Source organism: Cydia pomonella, chromosome 6 (genome assembly GCF_033807575.1).
Source record: "Cydia pomonella isolate Wapato2018A chromosome 6, ilCydPomo1, whole genome shotgun sequence".
NCBI classification, from domain to species: Eukaryota; Metazoa; Arthropoda; class Insecta; order Lepidoptera; family Tortricidae; genus Cydia; species Cydia pomonella.
In genome coordinates, this window is record NC_084708.1 from 11,262,864 (window position 1) to 11,286,553 (window position 23,690).

The 23,690-nt window shown below is 36.2% G+C and overlaps 1 protein-coding gene across 3 annotated transcripts; it reads right to left on the reverse strand.

The window, feature by feature from the left end:
- Positions 1-3,410: 3,410 nt before the first annotated feature.
- LOC133518936 (zonadhesin-like) lies at positions 3,411-23,653 on the reverse strand. Of its 3 annotated transcripts, XM_061852732.1 has the most exons (14): positions 22,726-23,653; positions 14,009-14,236; positions 12,489-12,671; positions 12,158-12,349; positions 10,605-10,799; positions 9,706-9,909; positions 9,309-9,479; positions 8,487-8,675; positions 7,750-7,938; positions 6,754-6,951; positions 5,387-5,572; positions 4,797-4,982; positions 3,968-4,162; positions 3,411-3,710 (listed from the first exon to the last, which is right to left on the reverse strand). In XM_061852732.1, exons 1-14 carry the CDS (start codon positions 22,793-22,795, stop codon positions 3,694-3,696), a joined length of 2,403 nt encoding a protein of 800 aa, XP_061708716.1. In that variant the 5' UTR covers positions 22,796-23,653; the 3' UTR covers positions 3,411-3,693. The 3 variants fall into 3 exon arrangements, with proteins under 3 accessions (XP_061708716.1, XP_061708717.1, XP_061708718.1); XM_061852733.1 differs by lacking the exon at positions 9,309-9,479; XM_061852734.1 differs by lacking the exons at positions 12,158-12,349; positions 12,489-12,671.
- Between the last annotated feature and the right edge of the window lie 37 nt (positions 23,654-23,690).

A 23,690-nucleotide genomic window follows, 5' to 3' on the forward strand; every position in this document is an offset into this window, starting at 1 on the left:
GAGTCATAACATATTGAAAAAATATCTTTCTCATGTAAAGTGTTACTGAACTTAAGACGGGTATCTTTCCAGTGGCTTGTAACATAGTACATTATAAATTATAGGTACTAGAAATATCTGTTACAAATGAAGTGACATACCTCTCCATTGGAGCGTTAGTGGGTTCACTGCAATAGCAGGCGCACTCCCTTGTAAACGGCTGAGGCCGGGGCTGCCCGTAGCGTGGCCGCTTGTGGTAGATGCTGTACTCTCCGCGTACACAGCCGTACCTGTACAACACATACGTTACATGGTGGTTACATGTTTGTTCAGTACAACTTGAAATGCCCAGACAGCTGTAGGCATACAAGTAAGAATAGGTGCAGGTACTACAAATTGTCGGTGTGTGTGCCGGTTTTTTAGGGTAGGCACATAAGTTTAAAACGATTTTGTAGTTACTTGCCACGAGCAATGTTTAAGTACCTAGTATTGAAAGTCTCTATTGTACAAAAATTAAAACAAATCAGGAAAAAAAAACACTCATCATTAGTACAAAGGCGAACTTATCCCTTTAACCCTTTTCCAGGCATAGTACGATTTATCGACCACATACGCGCCATTAGAATTTCAACATTACCATTCCGATTTAAGGTTCAAATTAGATTACACTTTCAGGAAATGTTACTTGTCTTCAAATGAATCATCAAAGCGGGATTAATTGGAATATATTTGGATTTTTTGGGAAAACCTTGTAATTGGTGCGGCCTGGAAAAGGGTTAAGGGATGTTCTTCTGTTAACCTTTGAGCAATTAAGGGAGAATTGTTTTAATATTTTGATATAAGTAGTAATTGGATTTAGTTGCATAAGTAGTTTCAATAGATCAGACATATTGTGGTTAAAGTGGTTAAAGTTACATCCGGCTCTATTGTAGTCGACGTTAGTTACAAAAATAAACTATTTAAAAAATCTTGTGAACGAATATTTTCCCCACGTACTTCAAATAGTTTGCTATTTGAGTTTCAGGTAGGCTAAGAATAAAATTAAAATAAAATAAATCCGCAGGGCAGCTTGTGGCGAGCTGTTGGGGAGTAACGACCCCACGGACCCGAGTATTCCCGAGAGTCAGTCAGGATCTCCGTCTCCGGCGTGTCTTCGTCGGTCGGAGTGGACCCCAAGGGGACCAGGGAGCAGGACTCTCAGCTCTGGCTTGCCTTCATTGGCTGTCCAGAGAGGAGTCGTCAGAGCTAAATGCTCCAGGTGTGGAAGTGAAAATTTGCATAAGACGTGAGTTGGAGCAGTGGCTGTTATCAACCTCTGGGTAGAAAGCGGCGTACACCTCTCGACACCCCTGAGCCGCTCACACCGGTGTTGCTCCTGGTCGTCTTCGATACGGCAGTTTCAGGGGCCCATCTAGTGGGCGGCGAGTCACCGCCTGCTTCGATAACTAGTGAAAACATTGTTATGGTAGGTTTTCGGATGTTTTTGCAATAACCCAGTCTCATTGTCCACCCAAACTTCAATCTATAGACCGTTTCACTGTTCACTTTTTCTACAATAGTCCCAATGCTGCTACCGGTTCATGGGTATCTATTGTTGCGCCTGTAAATGGGTTCCAGCAGGTGTTATACATGACATTAAAGCTCTCTACGTGTTGGATCTATATCCCCACGCAAGCCTATCAAAAGTCCGGGATTTATAGGCCCGTGAAATCTAAGGAGATACAAAAATAAAAATAAACAAATACCTAGGACATGGCCGGCAGCATTCGTAACCTCGGGGTAACACAGACATTAGGCAGAATCTCAGACGAATTCGGCAAATACTTGCAAAACTACAAAAGAAAAAAAATTGAAATAATCTTATCAAGTTAATATATGTTATGTACTTACTTTCATTAACAAGTACTAACCGGGATGCTTTTTAATGTTTCTCAATTGTATTTTCCAATTTTTATAATAATTTGAATTTTTTATTGAATTTTTTGTATTTTTGTCGGATTTAGCTATAAAAATTATAAAAAAACTGACATATTTGTTTTTTTTTTGTTACTATATAGAGTTGACTATTGTTTTGTACCAGTTGCATAAATCAACATCGTCAAAGAGGTACGTAACCGGAGTTATATTCTCTATGACCTAGATTAGGTCAGATAAACACTTGGATTAAAATAATAATAGTCTTCAACGTATGTTTTTATGTATGTCGGTGGCAGGTCGTATAATTGAGCAGATCGAGATATTCCTAGCCATGTCATGAACCGCCGCCATTTCATGATTTGACTAAGATTAACCCAGTCATATCACGATTTGCCTTATAAAAGAGGCATCAGATCTATAAGAGCAATTAATGTATTCGTCGATATTCCTAGGTTCATACCGGGAGCATCGTAAAATAATTGGATTTTTTGCCACTGGTGGCGCTGCGTCCGCCAGTGTTGCCAGATTGTACCTTTTTCGAGTCGTATAGGTAGGTACGTATTTTTTTGTGAAAATGGTGTTTTGGTAAGATGTGTTTCCCAAAATCCTATTAAAATGGTGCTTTCGGGAACATTATCGTAATGTCTGTTTTGTTTGTCAATTTATTTGTAAGGTTATTTTTATAAGGTTCAGTTCAGCCAATAAGAGTAAGTCTTATTCTTTTTTAGTTAAATTTAATGCAAGCTGCATTGATAGATGACTGATTCTGAAGTCACATTATTTTATGATACAAGTCCGGAAAGTAGGAAATTCGCAACGAGTGGTAATAAATTAGACTAGTGCTAAACGTCGCCAGGCAAATCGACAAACGTGAGGTTGAGGTTTGAACGATATGGCTGGTGGCTAATCAGATAATGAAATGGCGGCTTTTCATGATATGCCTAGGAATATCTCGATCTGCCAGTTTTTACGATCTGCCGCCGACACGTAATTTGGTCTATTTTAAATTTAATATTTACAAAAATGTGCTCATTAGAGGTCCACTAAAGGTACCTAGTGAAGAATTTATTGGGATACTATTCTGCCCTAAGATTTGTAGATGGAAACAACCCTAAGGGATGATACCTATCTATTCTTAATTTCTAGTTTCAATCTGGTAAACCAACTTGTCAAATTTGAAAAGTGTAGGCGCGTAGGAGGGACCTCTAATAGACATTTTGATTTCCAAATTGGTTTACCAGTCAATAATTCGTAAATTTAAACGGGCTTCTATACCCGTACCATGAGTCACTGACAGTGTCAAAACTGACATATATGTACTCGCATATAAGTGTGAGCGAGATGTATAGAAAGTAAATTACGTTCTAGATAGCGTTTATGTTAGTGCCGAACTGGTGGTAGCCGCACTGGTTCCTGTCTCCTGTGGGTATTCTCATCTCATTATAGGCGCGTTCATTAGTTTAAATAATTTCCGACTATGGGCATAAACAGGGATTCAAAAAACAACACGCATCTTAACATAATAATTTATAATATAAAAACATAAATACATTTACATGATAACGTGTAGACACGTTACCTACTTGGGAGATGTGTACAGTCGACGTCAAAGATATGTTCATAATTTTTGCCGTATTACAAAGGAGGAAGGTGCACAAGTGTAAACATATCTTTGACGTCAACTATACAATACAAAAAATGAAACTACATATAAAATAGATACACATAATTATTTGTAGTTTAGGAAAACAACTAGAATTTAGGATATAATTACTCGTCGTTCTTCTGCGTGTCTTTTTATTCAGTAATTGGAGCTGAAACAAATTATTGACTATTTTAGAATTATACTAATAAAAGGCATAAAATCTTCAGATCTCACAAAGTTATCTCTATCTATCTAAATCTATAGTTATTTGTCATACTATTATTTGTCGTTTTATCATCATCTATCGTTATATCATTTCTTTAAGGAAAACTTTGACTCGCTTATTTATAAGTTTCATTTAGGTACAATACCTATTATACCTAGGTACCTATTTTGTTTTCAAATAGAATGTAACCATTCACTTACGGCATTCATTTTCTGTAACACATTTATTCGTCTGAGGGTTTCTCCAATACCCTTTTTCGCACGCACACTTCGGCTCGCAATCATCAGGGTCGCCTGGCCAAAACGGAGGAGAGTTGTATCTCTCATCGCAATTCTCCCAGTCACCTATATGTTTGCATGTCCACGCCTCGTGTGTTCTGGTGCATTCGACTGGAGCTGAAATAATAAAATAATTTAAATAAGTTTATACTTACACATATATTAATCGTCAAAAACAGTGTGTTGCTGATGCTTTACCATAAGCCAGGCAGAGATCTTCTTGTTGGATATACGGTAACTCGAATAGGTACAGGTAAGTGTGTGTATATATATATATTTACAATTATCTATGTATATATTATCCAATTTCGGTAGAAAAAACCAGAGCATACTTGACTATTTACTACTATTTACTTTGCTTTAATATTTTTGCATGTTGTTTACAAGATATTTAAGGCTAATTTGAGGCGCATTATGTCAACATTCAATCAAAAACGTCACTTTTGACACTAACAAATCAATATCAGATCAGTATCATATTGCAATGAGATCTACTAAAACTCGAATCTAAAAACGTCACTTTTGACACTGACAGATCAGTATCATATTAGAATATAAGATTTAATAACTAAAACTCGAATTTGCTTGTATAATTTATCATAAAAATAAATTTAAAGTATTGATTGCATAATTATACCTAGAATGCCTTATTGCAAACAAACAAGTTTTCATTGAAATCTGCACATAAAGTTTTTAAGTAATAAAATGATTTGATTTGATGATATTGACAAATTATGAGTAGGTAACTTACGACAATCAGCCGCCTTGATGCAGTTTCCATTGGCGTCATACCTATAGTAGGGCTTGCATCCACACCCTCCAGGGCAGTCTCGCGGTGGTTTGCACAAAATCGTTTGGTCTGACTTAGGACACATTACTTGGGGACATTTAAATGTGCAATGTACAAAGGTTTGATTGGCGGGACAGTGGGCGTAATCTAAAATTGGAGTCCAAAAATTACATTTTATGTGAAAACAATATTCTTATTTTTCTTTACTAATCAGAATTAATGGTTAAGTATAAAATACATAACCAATAATAGGTAATAGGTACATATTTCAGTTAAACGTTTTGTGTTGACTCAGGGAAAGTTAACATAAAAAAAAACTTCCTGACTGTACTTCAAAACTGACATATACGCTATCTATGCGAGTACGAGCGAGATGCATAGATAGTATGTTACGTCCTCGATAGCGTTTATGTCAGTGCCGAACTGATGGTATATTTCATTTAGAGACAATTCGAATACAGTGAAAAACAGTACGGACGTAAAAAAAATCATATGCTATAGACATCAAACATCATAAACCTAATTTATATAATTTAAATAGGCTTCCTTACCTGCGCAGGTTTCAATTTTAACGCATTTCCCACCTTTCCCTAGTTTAGATAAAACGTAGCCTTCATTGCACTGACATCCAGGGCTACAAGCTTTGTTCAAGCATATTGGTTTAGTGTTTTGGCAAGTGCCTGGGCAGGGGTCACGGCAATTTTTCCAGGAGGCGTTGGGGTCTTTACACACGCCCGCTGCAATAAACATCTTGTATTAATAAAGTGTACTGACATATATTTGCATTTATAAAAAAAAATACTGCAAATATTTAAAAAAAAAAAATACCTAATCAACTTTTTTTTCTTATTCTAACACGTCAGCCAGGCGTCAATAATATGCTAAGTAAATAATCTATTATGGAATTAAAAATGTATGTTTGGGTATTTTAAATACCATAGGTATATTGACAGGTGACAACCAAAACTCACTTACTACCATCACAAGTTCAGAGCCATTGTAAACCGTACTATGCCGTGTAATGCTGAGTTGGGTTCATTTCGTGATACACACTTTTTGATCTGTTATTTTCTTGCTGTTATTGTCTGTACATGTTTGGTGATCGTCACGAATGTTTATCTTTACTAGTCAAAACCTTGGACTAATAATCTTTACTCTATGGTCAAAACAAGGTTGATTTTTTTTCATTAATTGTTGCCAACTAGTTTCTAACTAGTGAGTTTTGGTAGATAACTTGCAGTGGCGTTATTAAAATCAGCATGTTTGTAAAAAAATATTGTTTCAAATTTGACAGCTGATGTAAATGGCGCTGAGCAGTTCGGCAAATTTAGCGGTAACTCTGGTTGTCAAAAGTTGACGGTTGCCAATCCAGTGATCACAAAACAGCGCAGCCCAGCGCCATTTATTTCTGCTGCAAGAGAGGAAAGTTAGTTCTTCTTGCGAGTGTTGATTTTGAGTCCCGAGTAAGCGAAAGTTAGAATCTTGAGCGTAGCGAGGGACTCAAAAATACGAGATGTAAAATAACTTTGCTCTTGTGTGACACATACAACTTTTCACCTCAGTAGTGAGAACATATTAAAGGTTAAAACAATTCAACATCAAGTAAAGTTTTTATTCCTGTATTCATAGCCTTCACTAAATTAAAAAGCTACTTTGTCTCACTCCTTGGAGTGAGGAAAGTCGCACTTTCCACACTTTCTGGAGTGACTAAAGTAGGCTTGTTCGAGCTGCTGAGATAAAATAATTCATTACCTAAACAAAAATCTGCTTTATTTTGTTATTAATTAATACGGTTCACTATGGGTCTGAATTTGTGATAGGAATAATAAGTTTTAGTTGTCACCTTGACGATCTCCATTAAAATCAATAATTATTTACTTTACAGTAATGAATATTGTAAGCTAGGTTGAATACTTACGACATTCTTTAGCTGGCACGCATAATCCGGTTTCCGGGTGTTTAAAATACCCGGGCTTACATACACATCGAGGGTTGCAATTTAGAAGCAATGTGTTGCACGTCACGGGCGGAGAGTTAGTGGCTTCGCATTGCTCATTCAAGCAGGCTGAAGGGCATGAATCCCATATTGCGTTAGGATCCTTACATTTTAATGGTGCTGTTAAAAAAAGAAATAATAATTTATCTATTTATTTGTTATTCAACGGCCAATTACCTGGTTGGTAATGTAGTAATAGTGACTGCCTGCAAAGTTGGTGATACAGGGCTTGAAAGCCAGGGAATTAATTTGTCAGATGAGCAAAAATAATTTGTTCCTAAAAATGAAAACATGTCTAATTTTCATTTATTTTCAATATTGTATATCGTTACCCTACAAACTATAGCAGTATACTCGTAAATAAATAATGATATAGCCGAGGGAGTAGAACGGCAAAATTTTAAATAGTCTCAGAAATATTTACGAAAAACGTTTAAACCCGCGCGATTGCGAAATCTTCCGTCGCAAGTTTCGAGCGGGGAGCCTAATCTTTTGTTCCTTTCTTATTTCCCGGCTTAACTTTCCCTCTTAAGTATAGGCAGTGGGACGACACTCCTACTTTCGGGCATTCTCGGTTCCGTTCGGCTCAGCATTGCTCCGAGCAATTTATTAGGTTGGCACAACTTGACGTCCCTATGCGTGCTCGATTACAGATAAGATAATTACTTGAATTTTGATAACCCTAAATAGCCAAAAGGAATCATACATTATAAAGGGACAGCCTGATTCGTCTCCGAATTGCTGTCAAACTTCGGTTTTGTAGGAAGTGTAATTTCTGTACGGTAGTACTATTATTTATTCTGCGGTGGTATTCTATTTATTTATTATGCGTGTTATTTTTGCATTATTCATTGGTATAAGCTTAGCAACATGATTTCATACAAGTGGCATAAACGACAACAAAAAAAAAGTTCTCACGGCATTCAGAAGCAAGTATGCATTTTCCAGATTGGTCATATCTATAATTGACCTTGCATATGCATCCTGGAGGGCAGGGTTTGGGCGGGTCGCATACAGGCTGGGGTCCATCGATTTTCGGGCAGTACTTATCGGGACACTTGACAGCACACAATACGTAGGTTTCATTAGCTTTGCAAGAAGCTTTGGCTGTAATAATATTACAATCATCATTATTATATTCCTGTGCTGGACACTCCTAGAAGAGAGGGAACAAACTAGTTGTTCCAATGATAGCAAATATCCGATACAAAAATAACATTAATAAAAGTTCTTTTACAGTACATGTGGTGCTACTTTCCCGCACGTGTGCGGGAATGAGCACTTTCCGTGCATATGTCGATTTTGAATAATACGTTTTTTAATAACTTCATTTGGATTGGTTTGATTTCTTTGGTATTTCATAGTTAGTATTTTCCTCGCGTTGTTGTGGTGAAAAATTTTTTGTTTCACTCGGAGGCAAAGTTTGTTTAACCCTCGTGCCTTGAAACCCTCACAACGCTCATCCTACTTTTCGAACAACTCGCTACGTGGTTCAATTTTGGAATCTTTCACTTGCTCGGGTATCAATATTAGCACAAGCGAAACAACAACTTTGCTGCCTTGTAAAACTAATAATGATTAATATTTAAAGGTTCGTCGTTCTTTTTTATGACGCACATTTCCGGTCAATATTAATGTAATAAGACAAAACTTACGACACAGTGACTTCTTAATACATTTTCCATTTGCATCTCGTAGGTAACCTTCTTCGCAAATACAGCCATCTGGGCAAGGAGGCAATACTCTCGGACAGCCAGGTGGAATTATTAGGTCCTTACATGTTTTTGGGATACATTGACCGGCTGGACAACTTATGAGTCTTTCATGGGGTCCTTTACATTTGGCTGAGGAAGACACATGTAATTCTTAAAGATTAAGATATTTTAGTAGTTTAGTATGGAGGTGTCTTACAAGCAGGACACACATCTGCTGATTTATTACGTAGTTTTAAACATAATATAGAGTATTAAATTAAAATACTTAATGTTTAACTTATTACAGTTACCAAGTGAATTTAAATAGCAGATTGTTAACCAAGGGATGAAAGGCCTTTCATAGGCACCCATTTCTGTCGAGGTAGTTTGGCGCTCGAATGCAGTGAGAGCGCCAATAGTCCGTGACTGAAATGGTGCCTTTCACTCGAGTTAAACACTCTACTTTTCATTTCGAATACGAGGAAAGTAAATATATATGCATTAAAAAACTTGGCTAAGTATAAACTTCAGTTAGTATTTCTTGAGGGTACTTTTAATTAACAATTTAGGTAAAAATAATATCGTCTTTGGAATGGGGAGTTAATTATCAGAATGGAAATTGGACAACAAATCCATTTAAAACAAAAATTTAATTGCTTATCGTAAAAAAAAGCAACCTTCTTAGAAAGTACATTGCTTTACAGTAGAAACATATTATTTTCTGCGCACTTTTTAGACCAATAACGACCCACTTTCAGTGCATGAGGAATGAGAAAAACATACTACACTTGTTGACCGGCACACATATGTTGTTGGAATCTCTGACGAATCCTTTTTTGCAGAAGCAACCCAATTTGCATTTCTTGTTGACGCACGTTGGAGGCGTGGGGTTGACACAGCTGGCTTCGGGGCATGAAGTACCGCAGTAGTACTGTTCGTTCACTCCACATGCAGCTATAAAAATGTCGAACCAATTATTCAACTAGAGGTTTGCCAAAGATCTTTAAGGTTTTACATTTGCCTGACAAATACGATGGATCGTATAGGAACTCTCAAATGGGTGACAGAGTCGGGGCACGCTCGCTTAGCCCAAGATATCTATAATTATTTTTTGTAAAAAATGTGGGCGGTGGTATACGATAATTTTATTTGCTTTATCCAAATGCTTAAAGCAACTTACGCTTAGGACATTCCTTCTCCGGAACACATTTTTTAGACTCTGTGTTATTTGTTAGAAGACGGTATCCGGGTTTGCAGTCGCAGCCATTGTACTCGCAATATTCGGGACAGATCAAGTCGGAATTGTTCGTATACAGTCTCGCGCACGTATTACCACATGTGTTACCGCAACCACTTACTGCATTAGGATCTCCTCCACAACTTGCTACAAAATAAGTAAAACGGTTTAAATATATTTCGTGTCCTTATAGATAGAGTACCTAAGTAGAACAGGTGATGATGAATCACGTTTTACTATTTGCGAAAAGGAGTTACGTACCTACGTACTAAAAAAAGTATGAGTGTTAAAATATGAGTTTATCTCTTTGATGAAATCATCCTCAAATATATGTATTTTAGACATTTATTTTATGTTCTACCATAATATTAAGTACTAGCGTGATCAAACTGTTTGGAACAAAAGGAGTGTTTCATATCAGCGTGTTAAAAATATAATTATCCAGCTCCACACTTTGACACCATTTTTAAGAGGGGAAAATAGCTTTGCAATCCTAACGAAATAACGGTACTTACTTCTATGAAATTCCATTTCGGGAGAAAACGGTTTTCACTAACTAAATCTTAACAAATCACTTTGATTATGATGTCGATCGCTTCAGCATAATATAGTCGTCTTGGCGGGTACCGTCATGGTACCGTGCCCCCAGATGTGTCATTAGCATACAAAAAAATTACGAAGACTGGAAAATATTTAGAAGTGTAAACACATTTTCTCTATTTGTATGGACGAGTACGTCGTCGTATATTCCCTCTTGAGTTCCGTGACTAGGTGCTCTATCGAAACTTATCATATCAGATTACATAATATGCCTCAACCTGCCGAATATCTGAAATACTCACGACAATTCTTCATGTCTATGCAATCTCCGGTACAGTTTCTTACGAAGCCTTCAATGCAAGTACAGCCGCCAGCGCAGGGGCCTATAATGTCTGGGCAGCTTACTGGATACCCAACGTCTTCGCAAGTCCTTGGAACGCATTCTCCGATCACGCAGTTTGACCAGCGTTCGTTTTTCTTCTTACATTGCAGACAAGCTAAAATATATATAAAGTTATAGACGATATAATATAATTTAGGTAAAAATATCGTTATTTATGGAATGGAGAGTAAATTATCAGAATTGAAATTGTACAACAAATCCATTTAAAACCAAAATTTTGAATGCTTATCGTAAAAACAAGAAAAAACCTACTTAGAAAGTAAGGAAACTACTCTAGAGCAGAAACGTATCATTTTCTGCACACTTTTTAGAACAACAACGACCCACTTTGAGAGCATGAGAAGTGAAAATAAAATAAAATAAATAAATAAATATATATTATAGGACATTATTACACAAATTGACTAAGTCCCACAGTAAGCTCAATAAGGCTTGTGTTGAGGGTACTTAGACAACGCTATATATAATATATAAATATTTATAAATACTTAAATACATAGAAAACACCCATGACTCAGGAACAAATATCCATGCTCACCACACGAATAAATTCAGGCAAAATAAATTATAACAACATGAAATCATTTAGATATTTTATATTATTTCTATTGAAATATTATGTTAATGTGATATTTATAGAATCTGGTTACGCCTATTTTAAGGGGCCACAGTACTGGCAGTAGACGGAACCCTGTCAAATTTGTATTTGTGTAGCAACGGTTCTATGAATTGTTTGTTTACTTTTATGTATGTCAGTCGGTCAATAACAGTTCTCATGTAAACACTGAATAAATTTCTAGTATACACTTTCTTAGTTTAACTGTGCTATAGATCTCTGCTAAATAGTGATAGGTTTCTTTTCTTCCCCATAATTTTCACATAAAAATGCAATTCGAATTGCCGAACTTAAGTAGTATTTTTTTGCGGGTACTTTAAATTAATAATTTAGGTAAAATATCGTTATTTATGGAATGGAGAGTAAATTATCAGAATTGAAATTGTACAACAAATCCATTTAAAACCAAAATTTTGAATGCTTATCGTAAAAACAAGAAAAAACCTACTTAAAAAGTAAGGAAACTACTCTAGAGCAGAAACGTATCATTTTCTGCCCACTTTTTAGAACAACAACGACCCACTTTGAGAGCATGAGAAATGAAAATAAATATAAAATTATATTATTTTACTAAAACGCTGATACCTAATGCCGCATTGAGACAAAAATACAGAAGTGTCTAAAGTTAAATATGATGCGGCACTGCTTTTGGTTTTTACCTTTTATTGGCTATATTCTATGTGTGTAACAAAAATGTTTGTATGATTTCTTATGCAGAATTTTTAGGACTATGAATAAGTGGCAATGCGACTTTAATTTAATTGTGGATTTTATTAATCTGGTCTATTAGAGGGTTAAAATACTTAGATATTGTATGTAAGTAAATTGTGACTTACGACACTGTTCCTTCGGTATACAATTTCCACTCTTGTCTCTTAAATAACCATGTTTACAAACACAGCCCCCTGGGCACGGAGGTTTTATTCTTGGACAACCAGGAGGATTCACAAGGTCATCACAAGTTTTGGCTTTACATTGGCCGGCTGGACAGTCAATGTATATTTCATACGATCCCTTGCATTGCTTGGCTGTGAAGAAAAAATAAATTTATATTTGTAACGACTTGTAAAGCTGACAACGATGCGAAATTCAGAATATTTTTACGAATAAAATGCTAATGTGGATTCAACTTAGAAATATAATAACTACTTATATGAATTCTCTTACTGCACTGTTCGGGTTTAACACATTTCTTTGTGTTTTGATCATAAACAAATCCATCTCTACAGTCGCATCCGTTAACATGGCATACATTGTTTTTGCACACTTGGGTTGTATTGTAATCTGCGCATGTTTTTCCGCATCTATTGCCACATCCTCTTATAGCGTTGGGGTCATGGGCGCATTCGGCTGTCCAAAACAAAACAGATTTAGGGAATCTGGATTTAAGATTGACGAATATTCTTTATCGAGATTGGGTGTTTCGAGATTTCGATTACCAGACTTTTCAAATCTCGTTCACCAGACATTCGAGATCGAGATTTGACATAGTAATGAAAAATTAGTTATTTTTATCAAAAATCCCTACGAACACTCATACTAGATACCTATTTAGGGTACTTGACTTGCTGTTATATATACAATAATTGTGGGTAGGCAAAACACTTATCATCAGTTAAATCTGGCCGCACACAGTGGCACTACTTGATTACCATGAATCTTAACTCAACTAAAAAAACATTACAAAGACATACACGAAAACAAAGTAATCCACAAGAGTCAATCTTTCTATCACGTTCGAGATCTCGAAAATATTAATCGAGATCTCGACCAAGCTAGATTTCCTACGGACAAGATTGAATGTCGAAATTTCGCTCGAGATTCCCTCCTGCCCATTTTTTTCAGGTTGTTGGTATTAACATTTTTTTAGACGACCGGTCTCGCTTAGTGGGTAGTGACAGGGTAATATGATCCTATGAAGCCGATGGTCCCGGGTTCAAATGCTGGTCATGAGCACGGATATTTGTTCCTGAGTCATGGGTGTTTTCTATGTATTGAAGTATTTATATATTATATATCGTTGTCTAAGTACCCACAACACAAGCCTACAAAGAAAAATATATGTTACAAATAAAGAAAGGACATAACAACAGGCGGACTTATCGCTAAAAAGCGATCTCTTCCAGACAACCTTCATGATAGTGATTCAGTGGCTAGGAATAAAGTAAATATTTATTTCTTTATTAGACAAAGCGGATGTTTTAGACAATTTGATTCTGTAAAATATATTAAATGTACACCTTCCAAAAATATACTAAACCTAATCAAGGAACAATAGTTATAAGGTAAACTACATCAATGGCTCGCGCAAAACATGCTTTAATTACGTAATAAAGGTTTGATTGTAATTATATTCACTTACTTAAAACCTTAATTGCCAAAATGTAGATAACTATCATTATTTGATTTAGACTTGGACATACACGAGCGTGCGGAGGTTAATCCCCACGTTTTCCTTATTTTGATGATACCTTAGATACCTACCTGCTGGTCGAGGTCGTAGCATTAACTTGATTAGAATAATATATTTGTACCTTTAAAATCATTACGAATTCATTATAGTTAAATATTTTTAATGCAATTGTTCATTACTTTCTATAAGGGTTCCGTAGTCAAAAAGGAATTCCTGTTATTAGAAAATTATGCATATCATAATTGATTATTTAAAAGACAAATTCTTGACTCACGTGGAAGACACCGGTCTTCAGGAACACAGGTAGTGTTTCTTCTCAGATAGCCTGGTTTGCAAGTGCACAAAAGTTCTTTAGTTTGGTTTGCGATGCACAGAACGGACATATATAGCATGTCACAAGAATCCGGGGGGCAGGATCCTCTTAGCTTGAGCTCCTCATTTGGCGGGCATCTTCGAGGGACACTCGTCGCAGGGGCAGTAGGAATTATGCTGTCATCGGTTTCTGTTAAGTACATACATACATATACATAATTATACATAGAACATATTTATAATGTGTACTTTGTACTTTGTTAACATGGTTTGGTGTATTCCGACGAGTATGACAGCTAACTTAACGAACTCCACCCCTATGTAAGAAAAAATACGAATAGACCTTTCCTCTCCCCCCTATATTACGTAAGAAAATAAAGCAAAAAAAAAATATTATAAAAAAACAAGAAACCCGACTGCACACTAAAAAAGAGGAAAACAAGCCCCACAAGAATATAGTTGTTGATGGTAAGTATCGCAGGCGGGGACCAACAGAGGGTTACTTATAGTCATTTTGGTTGTTGGTCCCCGCTTGCGATACTTACCATCAACAACAATATTCTTGTGGGGCTTGTTTTCCTCTTTTTTAGTGTGCAGTCGGGTTTTTGTTTTTTTATAAAAAATATTTTATTTATTTATAACTTTTTAGTTACCCCCAAAAAACATCCTATGACACTCCCGTGATCAAGACGAATCTAACGATACCTTATACATCAAAATCCATCAAGGCGTTTAGGCTACAGGAGGCCACAAATAAACAGACGTACATACATACATACCTACATACAAACATTACCCTCCTCCCTTTGGCAGTCGGTTAAAAAGTAATAAGTTTCGTTTGTCTGGTTATTTTAATTTAAAAAATCATTTTTGGAACGTTTATTTGGTCCTACAAAGGTACTGGAGCCCGTCTAAGCTAACTCAGTACCGTGTTTCAATGTTGGCCGAACGTTAATTGTAATTGACCGTTAACATTACAAATTGAACCGTCAACCGTAACGGACTGTAACAGTTTACGGTTCAATTTGTAATGATTAATGGTCAATTGCATTAACGTTTCGGCAAACACTGCCGTGTTTGATAGCATAAAGTGGGAAGTATTATTTTAAACGTCATAAATTAATATAAAGGGTGTAGCAGGATAGCCTAGGAAAAATTGCCCCCAGCGATTTTGGGCCGAAACTGTAATCAAACGATGCCTTTTGGGGAGGTTATACTCTGCACAAAGTTTCATCCCTCTGTTACCCCCTGGGGGTGAAAAACACCCGATTAACCCCAAAACTGTTTTAATTATTTTTTCCTAAACTATGAAAGTGACGAATTTCAAATTTCGTACAAATATTAATAAGCCTAAAAGCTATGTGCTAAAAAAATATTAACCCCCTAACCATTGAAATTCTTGTAAAAAAAAACAAAAATAAAAAAAGAATCAACCTGTATATCAAGTTTGGCTCATGGTACCACACCATTTTTTTTTTTCAAAAATGAACCAGTTTATATTCTACATGATACAAAAGTTTCATGGACCTACTCCAGAAGGAACATTGCGAAATTAATATGTATTGGCTCTTCGGTGCGTACTATTCATTTAACTCCCACTAAGAGCCTTGCATTATTAATAAACAATGGCTTGCGATCGGACCGCTGGCGCTGCTCGTGCCCGATTTGAAAAAGGTGGGGATAAAGAAGTATGTATCAAACTCATTTGTATTTATAAAAACATTTTTAGGGTTCCGTAGTCAACTAGGAACCCTTATAGTTTCGCCATGTCCGCCTGCCTGTCTGTCTGTCTGTCCGAGGCTTTGCTCCGTGATCGTTAGTGCTAGAATGCTGAAATTTGGCATGGATATATAAACCAATAAAGCCGACAAAGTCGTACAATAAAATCTAAAAATTTAATTTTTTTAGGGTACCTCCCCTACACGTAAAGTGGGGGTGAATTTTTGTTTTTTGCTTCATTCCTACAGTGTGGGGTATCGTTGGAAAGGTATTTCAAAACTAATAGGGGTCTTCAACAAACATTTTTTGTTTAAGTGAATATATTCGGAGATAATCGCTCCAAAAGAAAAAAAAAATGTGTCCCCCCCCCCCCTCTAACTTTTGAACCATAGGTCCAAAAAAAATTTAAAAAATCGTGGAAGTAGAGCTTAAGAAAGACATTAAATGAAAACTATAGCGGACATGATCAGTTTAGCTGTTTATGAGTTATCGCAAAAAGTTTCCCCTTCATAGTAAAAAGACATACTTTAATTAGTAGGTATAGTACGGTCAAATTAACTCAAATTTCACTAAAGTCAGGAACTAATTCTAAGGACTAATAAAATCACTACGGATTGTTTTGTATGGGCTAAAAATCGAACTTTATACAATTGTTACTAAATTCACCCCCCCGGAAAGGGGTGAAATCGGCTGAAAATAATGTAATGGTTATAACTAAGAAGAGAAAAAAGGTGTACTCGGTGCAATTTGGCGTACGTTTTACAACACTTATATCTAAATTCGCACGTGTTATTTATGTTAATTTAAGCTACGGAACAGGTAAAAAAAAAAACAACATACAATAAAATCTATTTTGGCCATTGCGGGTCTGGGGAAAGTAATGTACTCGGTGCAAATTGAGTAAATAATTAGAAAAAATATCTAAATCCAATGTCAAATTCGCACCAGGGTGCGACACCCGGAAAGTAGTTTTTCATGTTTTACTGTCGTTGTACTTCGGGGGAAATTTTAATACTATTGGAAATTGATGCAATCATATTCATTTGATTTTGTTTACATTCGCACCCCATAAAAAATTGGCATTTTTATACGGAACATGCAGTTTTGTAATCAAGTACCAAAAACGTAGAGCAATAAATACACAGAAGCGACAAGCGCGTGATTAGTGGCAAGAGAAGGAACGCGCGTAGATGCACCGACGAAGCACGGCTCTTGAGGCACGAGTAGTGGCATGTACCTACTGCAAAAATAGTATGATTTTTTTTTTTCTTTTATACTACGTCGGTGGCAAACAAGCATACGGCCCGCCTGATGGTAAGCAGTATCCGTAGCCTATGTACGCCTGCAACTCCAGAGGAGTTACATGCGCGTTGCCGACCCTAACCCCCTCCCGCCCCTCGTTGAGCTCTGGTAACCTTACTCCCCGGCAGGAACACAACACTATGAGTAGGGTCTAGTGTTATTTGGCTGCGATTTTCTGTAAGGTGGAGGTACTTCCCCAGTTGGGCTCTGCTCTAGATCTGGATTGACATCCGCTGTGCTGTGCCCTACCACACAGAGCGCGATGACATTCACAATGCCCATACCTCTCGTAAAAGGTTTCTGAGTATGCAGACAGACAGTCAACAAATTAAATACAGGTACGCTCAATGTTTGTTAAATTCGAAAAATCGCGTTTTTCCATATACTTACGAAAAACGTTAGGCTACTTAGTTCACTCAATGATTGTTTAAAACAATAGTTCCGTTTTAATGCCAGAAGAAAGATTTGTGCTCGTTGCCCGTCAAAAGTGTCAAACAAACTGTCTCGGAACAATCGCTGCGCGTAGGGTTTGAGATCCGGATATCCGAAATATCCGGATATCCGTCAACTATAAGATCCGGATCTAGCGGGTCATAAGATCCGGATATTACGGATCCGTTAAATATGGTTATTGACCTATAACCGAAACAATTTTCTAATGAAATTTATGAATAATTTTGTCATTTAAATATAGTATTTTCATATATTTAAGCAATTCAAATACTAACAGCACATCAATTTTGATAAGTACATCATGTCACGCAGTAACTTTATACAATGAATGCGAATGTTGCTTAATGCAAACATTAGATCATTGGATATCCTGATGACTTGGGGCTATAGGCTCAAAACAAAAGCGACCTGGAGGCCAAGGCTAGGATAGTAGAGTAGGAAGGAGAGAAAATTGGTCTGATAATCAACCACTAGAATATCTCCAAATGAATAGGGCTAAGATGGTCGGCTCTTTATCATTTGTCATGAAGGGCATAGTGACAAGTGATAAAAATAGAACCATGCTGCCACCGCAGATCGAAAAGAAAAGACCTACCTAAAGTAATCGGGAAGAGGAGATAGATGTTCGAATCCAAAATGCCCTAAGATGCTCAGCAGCGCTTCACCGAGTTCTAGTATCCAAGCTGATCAGTAGACTGTCCATGATTCAAGTCTATAAGACAATAATTAGATTTTGATGAATGGCATCGGTAAGTATTACACTTGGACTCTGAATCAGAAAAAAAAGAACAAGTTCTTAGTTAAGAAGACGAAATTCTGGCGGAATATTCTGGGACCTATCAGAGATGAAGATAGAGAAGATGAAAGCGTAGGAAAAATCCCTATTTTTCCTACGCTTTCATCTTCTCTAGCTAGAGTAGCTAGTTGCGGCACCCAATATAATTAGCGAGATTATAGCCGCACGACTTCGCAGACTTGGTCACTTGGAGTGGACGGGAGAGAATCGGGCTGTGAGAAGATAGGAGCGATGTAGCCCTAAAACGCCCTCGGAGTATCCAACTAGCGTGGAGTGGTGCAGAATAGAGCAGAGTGACGTTGTACTTGTGTCAAAGGCCAAGATTCTTTTTGGGTCACTGATCCAGTGAAGTAAGTAAGTATTGCTTTCATAGTTAGTATTTCATGACGAATGAACACGAGGTGAGGCATTGGATGTATTTCCAACTATGCACCAGCTAATCCAGATATAAACCCTCCTTATTAAGTACGGTTTTAGAGATAACATTATGTTAGCTATTATAATAATCAAGTAATCATTTAAAATTGGTTGGGATAATATCATTGTATTAAAACATAGTTAAAAACGTTATTTCTGTGTTATTTAAATCCGTTTATTCGGATAATTATTTTGGTGGATATTCGAATAATTAAAATATCACAATATTCTAATTGCAAACCCTACATATAGTAGTGACACCCAGTAGTGACACAAATAGGTAATGTAAATACTGCGAGGAGGATCTTGTTTTGGAAATAATCGGACAGACAGACAGACATGACGAATCTATAAGGGTTCCGTTTTTTGCCATTTGGCTACGGAACCCTAAAAACAGAGCGATCGAGTATATTCCTTCAACAGGATGCTCTCTTACAGCATATAAAAAGGGCTTAACAGACCCACATTGGGACCAATTTACCTGAATAGCGACCCACAAATGCTAGATTCTTGCAACTAGGCTTGGCGAAAGAAAAATGATGGACCAGCGTACACCTCTTTGTAGAAAACCCTTCCTGATGCTAGTCTCAGCTGCAAGGAGCTATTGTCTTGCAAGTGCAAAGAACGCTGTACAGGGTGTGGGTGAGTAAAACACGGATTTAAATACACTATGCTTTGCGCATGCGAAGGTGCATGCTCTGGGACAATATAACATTTAACAATAAAATTGTTTAATTAGTGTGTAACTTTAATTAGCTAGATCCGGAGTAAATTACAATAAAACGATCTCAGTATTCTTAATTTTGATAATAATACTTTTATCGAAAATATTACTTTACTATAACTATCGTTCAGCAAGTTACCTTTACTTAAACATCATTTGCCTTGCAAATTGTATTAAAACAGCCATCCGACTCTTGGTGGTGTCATCCGGTATGGAACAAAAATAGTGTAATTTGCTTGTTTATAAACCGATTTTCAAAATTTTAATGGAATTTAATAGCTTACTAATGTAGCATTCATATCTTGATACAATGTTTTCCTGTAAAGTTACTAGTAAAGTTGATGAAAACAAAAAAACGGATTTTTTTTCGGGAAAATTTAAATAAAACTTAAAATTTCTCGCAAACTATGGTACTTACAAGGCCAAATGTATAAACGATATTGTAACGCATTTAATTTTGCTTTTTATGACACCCCACACAAGCTTACATGTGATATACTTTCTGTGGTATACGCAATATTCTGAACACGGCACCGGCCATTTTGATGACGTCATAACTGGTGACTTAACCACGTTAGAAACTGTCTCCCGATGGTTTTTTTGTCAAAATAACATGCTTAACAACATACTAAAATATGGTGTTGGTTTCATCAAAGGCACCTTTTGGGCCCTATATGACCCTAAGGGAAGCGACTTCATACCTACTCGTATAACATTTTTTTATACAATCAAACACATTTGAATAAGTAGTCGATAAAGCGGTCAAACACCGATAGATTATTAATATGTTGTAACATGACATCACTATTTTTGATCTCACATAGACAATTTACGCACAAACTTGCATTTCATTTTTGGTCGCACTTTTGAAGTTTGACAGTCGTTCTTGATATCCTATTTCTATGTATCCGGATCCGAAAAATTGTCGGATATTGCAAACCCTAGCTGCGCGCTGCGCTATCTCCCCGCCCCGCGCGCCCCGCACAGTGTGCGGCAACCATCTTCGCTTGCAGTTCGTTGCGATTAATTCTATTTACTTTTTGACAAACTTCCGGTAAAAAAAATCTATTTTTTATTTAGTGCAAATGTAGTGTCTTTAGATAAGTACCGTTTTTAAAATTTTCACGTCTCTCTTAATTTCCCCCGAAGCACAATGTACAAAATAATTAAAAATACATGTTCCATAATTTGCCCAGGCGTGCAAAGTTAACTGAATGTTTATAATGCTTTAAAAAGCTTAACTTGAGATTGCACCAACCGACTGACTTATCCTCGAGCCGCAATCGAAAAAAAAAATTTTTTTAGGGTATCATACATTGCACATCTTTTTAATTAAGATATACTATGCACCAAGGTGTACTCTATACACTACTTAGCTTGAACCCAATAGCTTTTAATTTACTCCAAAATTACGGCACTTTATAGTTTATACCTAAAATTTAACGGTCTTCCGTACATAATAGAAACGGTGCAACTCGGGGGAAATAATCTAGTTGCGCCATCTAACGAATCCAAAAAAAGCACGACTACACGACTTACTTCCATACTTTTCGTTAACTTGACTATACTAGTACTGATTATGCAAATTTGCCTATTTGTTTAACTCACGTGAAAGGTACCGTTTCATCCCTTGGTTAACAATTTACTATACTTTAAGCTCCAGTTTAGCTTATTGTGACGGAAGAGTAACTACGGAACCCTACACTGAGCGTGGCCCGACATGCTCTTGGCCGGTTTTTTTAAATTATTTTGTTTTCGGGTCCGAGACGTTGCGTATTAAGCATGATACGAGTATAATGATTAGTAGCTACGAAATAGTACGTTTATTTTAATTTCGCAATGTTCCTTCTGGAGTAGGTCCATGAAACTTTTATATAATATAGAATATAAATTGGTACATTTTTGAAAAAAAAAAAATGGTGTGTACCATGAGCCAAACTTGAGATCCATGTACAAATGAGTTTGATTCATACTTCTTTATCCCCACCTTTTTCAAATCGGGCACGAGCAGCGGTCCGATCGCAAGCCATTGTTTATTAATAATGCAAGGCTCTTAGTGGGAGTTCAATGAATAGTACGCACCAAAGAGCCAATACATATTAATTTCGCAATGTTCCTTCTGGAGTAGGTCCATGAAACTTTTGTATCATGTAGAATATAAACTGGTTCATTTTTGAAAAAAAAAAAATGGTGTGGTACCATGAGCCAAACTTGATATACAGGTTGATTCTTTTTTTATTTTTGTTTTTTTTACAAGAATTTCAATGGTTAGGGGGTTAATATTTTTTTAGCACATAGCTTTTAGTCTTATTAATATTTGTACGAAATTTGAAATTCGTCACTTTCATAGTTTAGGAAAAAATAATTAAAACAGTTTTGGGGTTAATCGGGATTTTTTTCACCCCCAGGGGGTAACAGAGGGATGAAACTTTGTGCAGAGTATAACCTCCCCAAAAGGCATCGTTTGATTACAGTTTCGGCCCAAAATCGCTGGGGGCAATTTTTCCTAGGCTATCCTGCTACACCCTTTGAAAATTTTCGCATTTTTGTGATCTTACGTAAGAACTATGAAAACCCTCTCCACCCCCCTTGTAAGAAAATATAATACATGTTCGACCCCCTCCCCCCTAATGCATCTTACGTAATAAATGAATGGTGCCTTAACTTTATCAGTGGTTATACTCGTACAAAAAGTAGCGTCATGCATCCGAGATTTTTCTGAATTTGCATCTTTTGTGGCTACCTCGTAAGCCGCCGTAGTTCGCAATTTTAATACAATTCTAAATACTGAATCAAAAAAAATCTTAAAAATTATCAAACCTGCTCACAAGATTTCACGAGAATTGATTGAGAAATGCAACGTGTAGAGTACAGCCAAACATACAATAGCATTTTTGGCCAAACTGAAACGGAGATCTCCACTTCGCTCGGTTAAACAAATAGGTATAGTCACCGACCAACACCTACAATTCTCACGTACCAAACCAAGTTATTCAAAAAATATAACGCTGACTTTTGGTTATCTTCGGAGTTATTAAACTGCAATTTAATTACTGACTCAAATATCCAACGACTCTTCGAAAACACTAAATTTAACTACTTAAATCATGAAAGAAGTAAAAACTGTAATGTATTATTTAGCAAAGAAGTTACTAATTTATTCATATATTACGTATAGCATTGTGTATGATAATGTTAAACGTTAGTTTAATACAATATTCGATTAATTTAATAGTAAAATAACGAGGTAATGAAATAAATCACTTACCATTGACAACAGGTGTCGTGGCGGTCGCCGTGGAAATTACTAAACAAAAAAGAACAACAAAATGCGCCATATTGTTGACACACGACCTGCGTGATCAACAGGCCGGCGGGAATTAACAAAAAAGAATGTTTTTATTATTATTATTCATTGACATTTACAATATCGTAACTTATTTGTTTCATGAGTTGGCAAACTGTACAAATATGTTTTGTAATCGAGGTCTTTAAATAACAATTGCTTTTTACTTACATTAGTTTTGTTTTTTTAACTCGTGTTACAATAACACTCAGTAGACTGAGTAGATTATAGACTGGTTTGTATTTAATAGTTATTATGTCTCAGCTTATGACGTAACTAAAATCACCTTTTTCCAATACCACTTGTTAGACCTTTTTCCAATACAACCTATCCGCCATAGGTATGTTTTGGTGACTGGTAGTAGTTGACTTTAAATATCACATAATAATTAATATAGTTTGTTAAGCTGGACATGCTAGTACAGTAAAATAAAGTAAACGAAAGTATGGTATCCCGAAGAAACAAACAAAAAGCAGCAATGTACATCGAACTGCCGCTAGTTTTGTTTTAAGGCCGCTCGCGCTCCAGGCGGATCTAAATTTGCCTATTTGTGGTCGAATAAAATAGTTTTTGTTATCTTTGTTATAGATTTTGTTATGGAGTAGTTAAGGTATTATAATGTGAACAATTACGAAATAAAAAGGATATAGAGGCTGATTACGCGACCAATAAACCTGGGTCTACGTGCACAAAATTCCAATATAATATTATTAGAATCCGACAGGTCAAGTTTTGAATTTGTACTGAAGGCTATTATTGTCCAGAGAAATGTAATACATACTTTGTAGCCAACAAGTTTGTGTTTTCATATACCTAACAAAATATAAATATCTACTTTAAAACAAGATTTGATTTGTTAATTTTCTGTAAGGTTATTTTATCCTATT

Bases quoted from the DNA above. Each gene is read 5' to 3' on its own strand.
- LOC133518936 (XM_061852732.1), bottom strand. From the start codon at position 22,795: ATGGCGCATTTTGTTGTTCTTTTTTGTTTAGTAATTTCCACGGCGACC. The intron at 9,480-9,705 runs GTAAGTTGCTTT...ACATTTTTATAG, and splicing joins GGAGAAGGAATGTCCTAAGC to CTGCATGTGGAGTGAACGAA. The intron at 7,939-8,486 runs GTAAGTTTTGTC...ATATTATTACAG, and splicing joins TATTAAGAAGTCACTGTGTC to CCAAAGCTTCTTGCAAAGCT.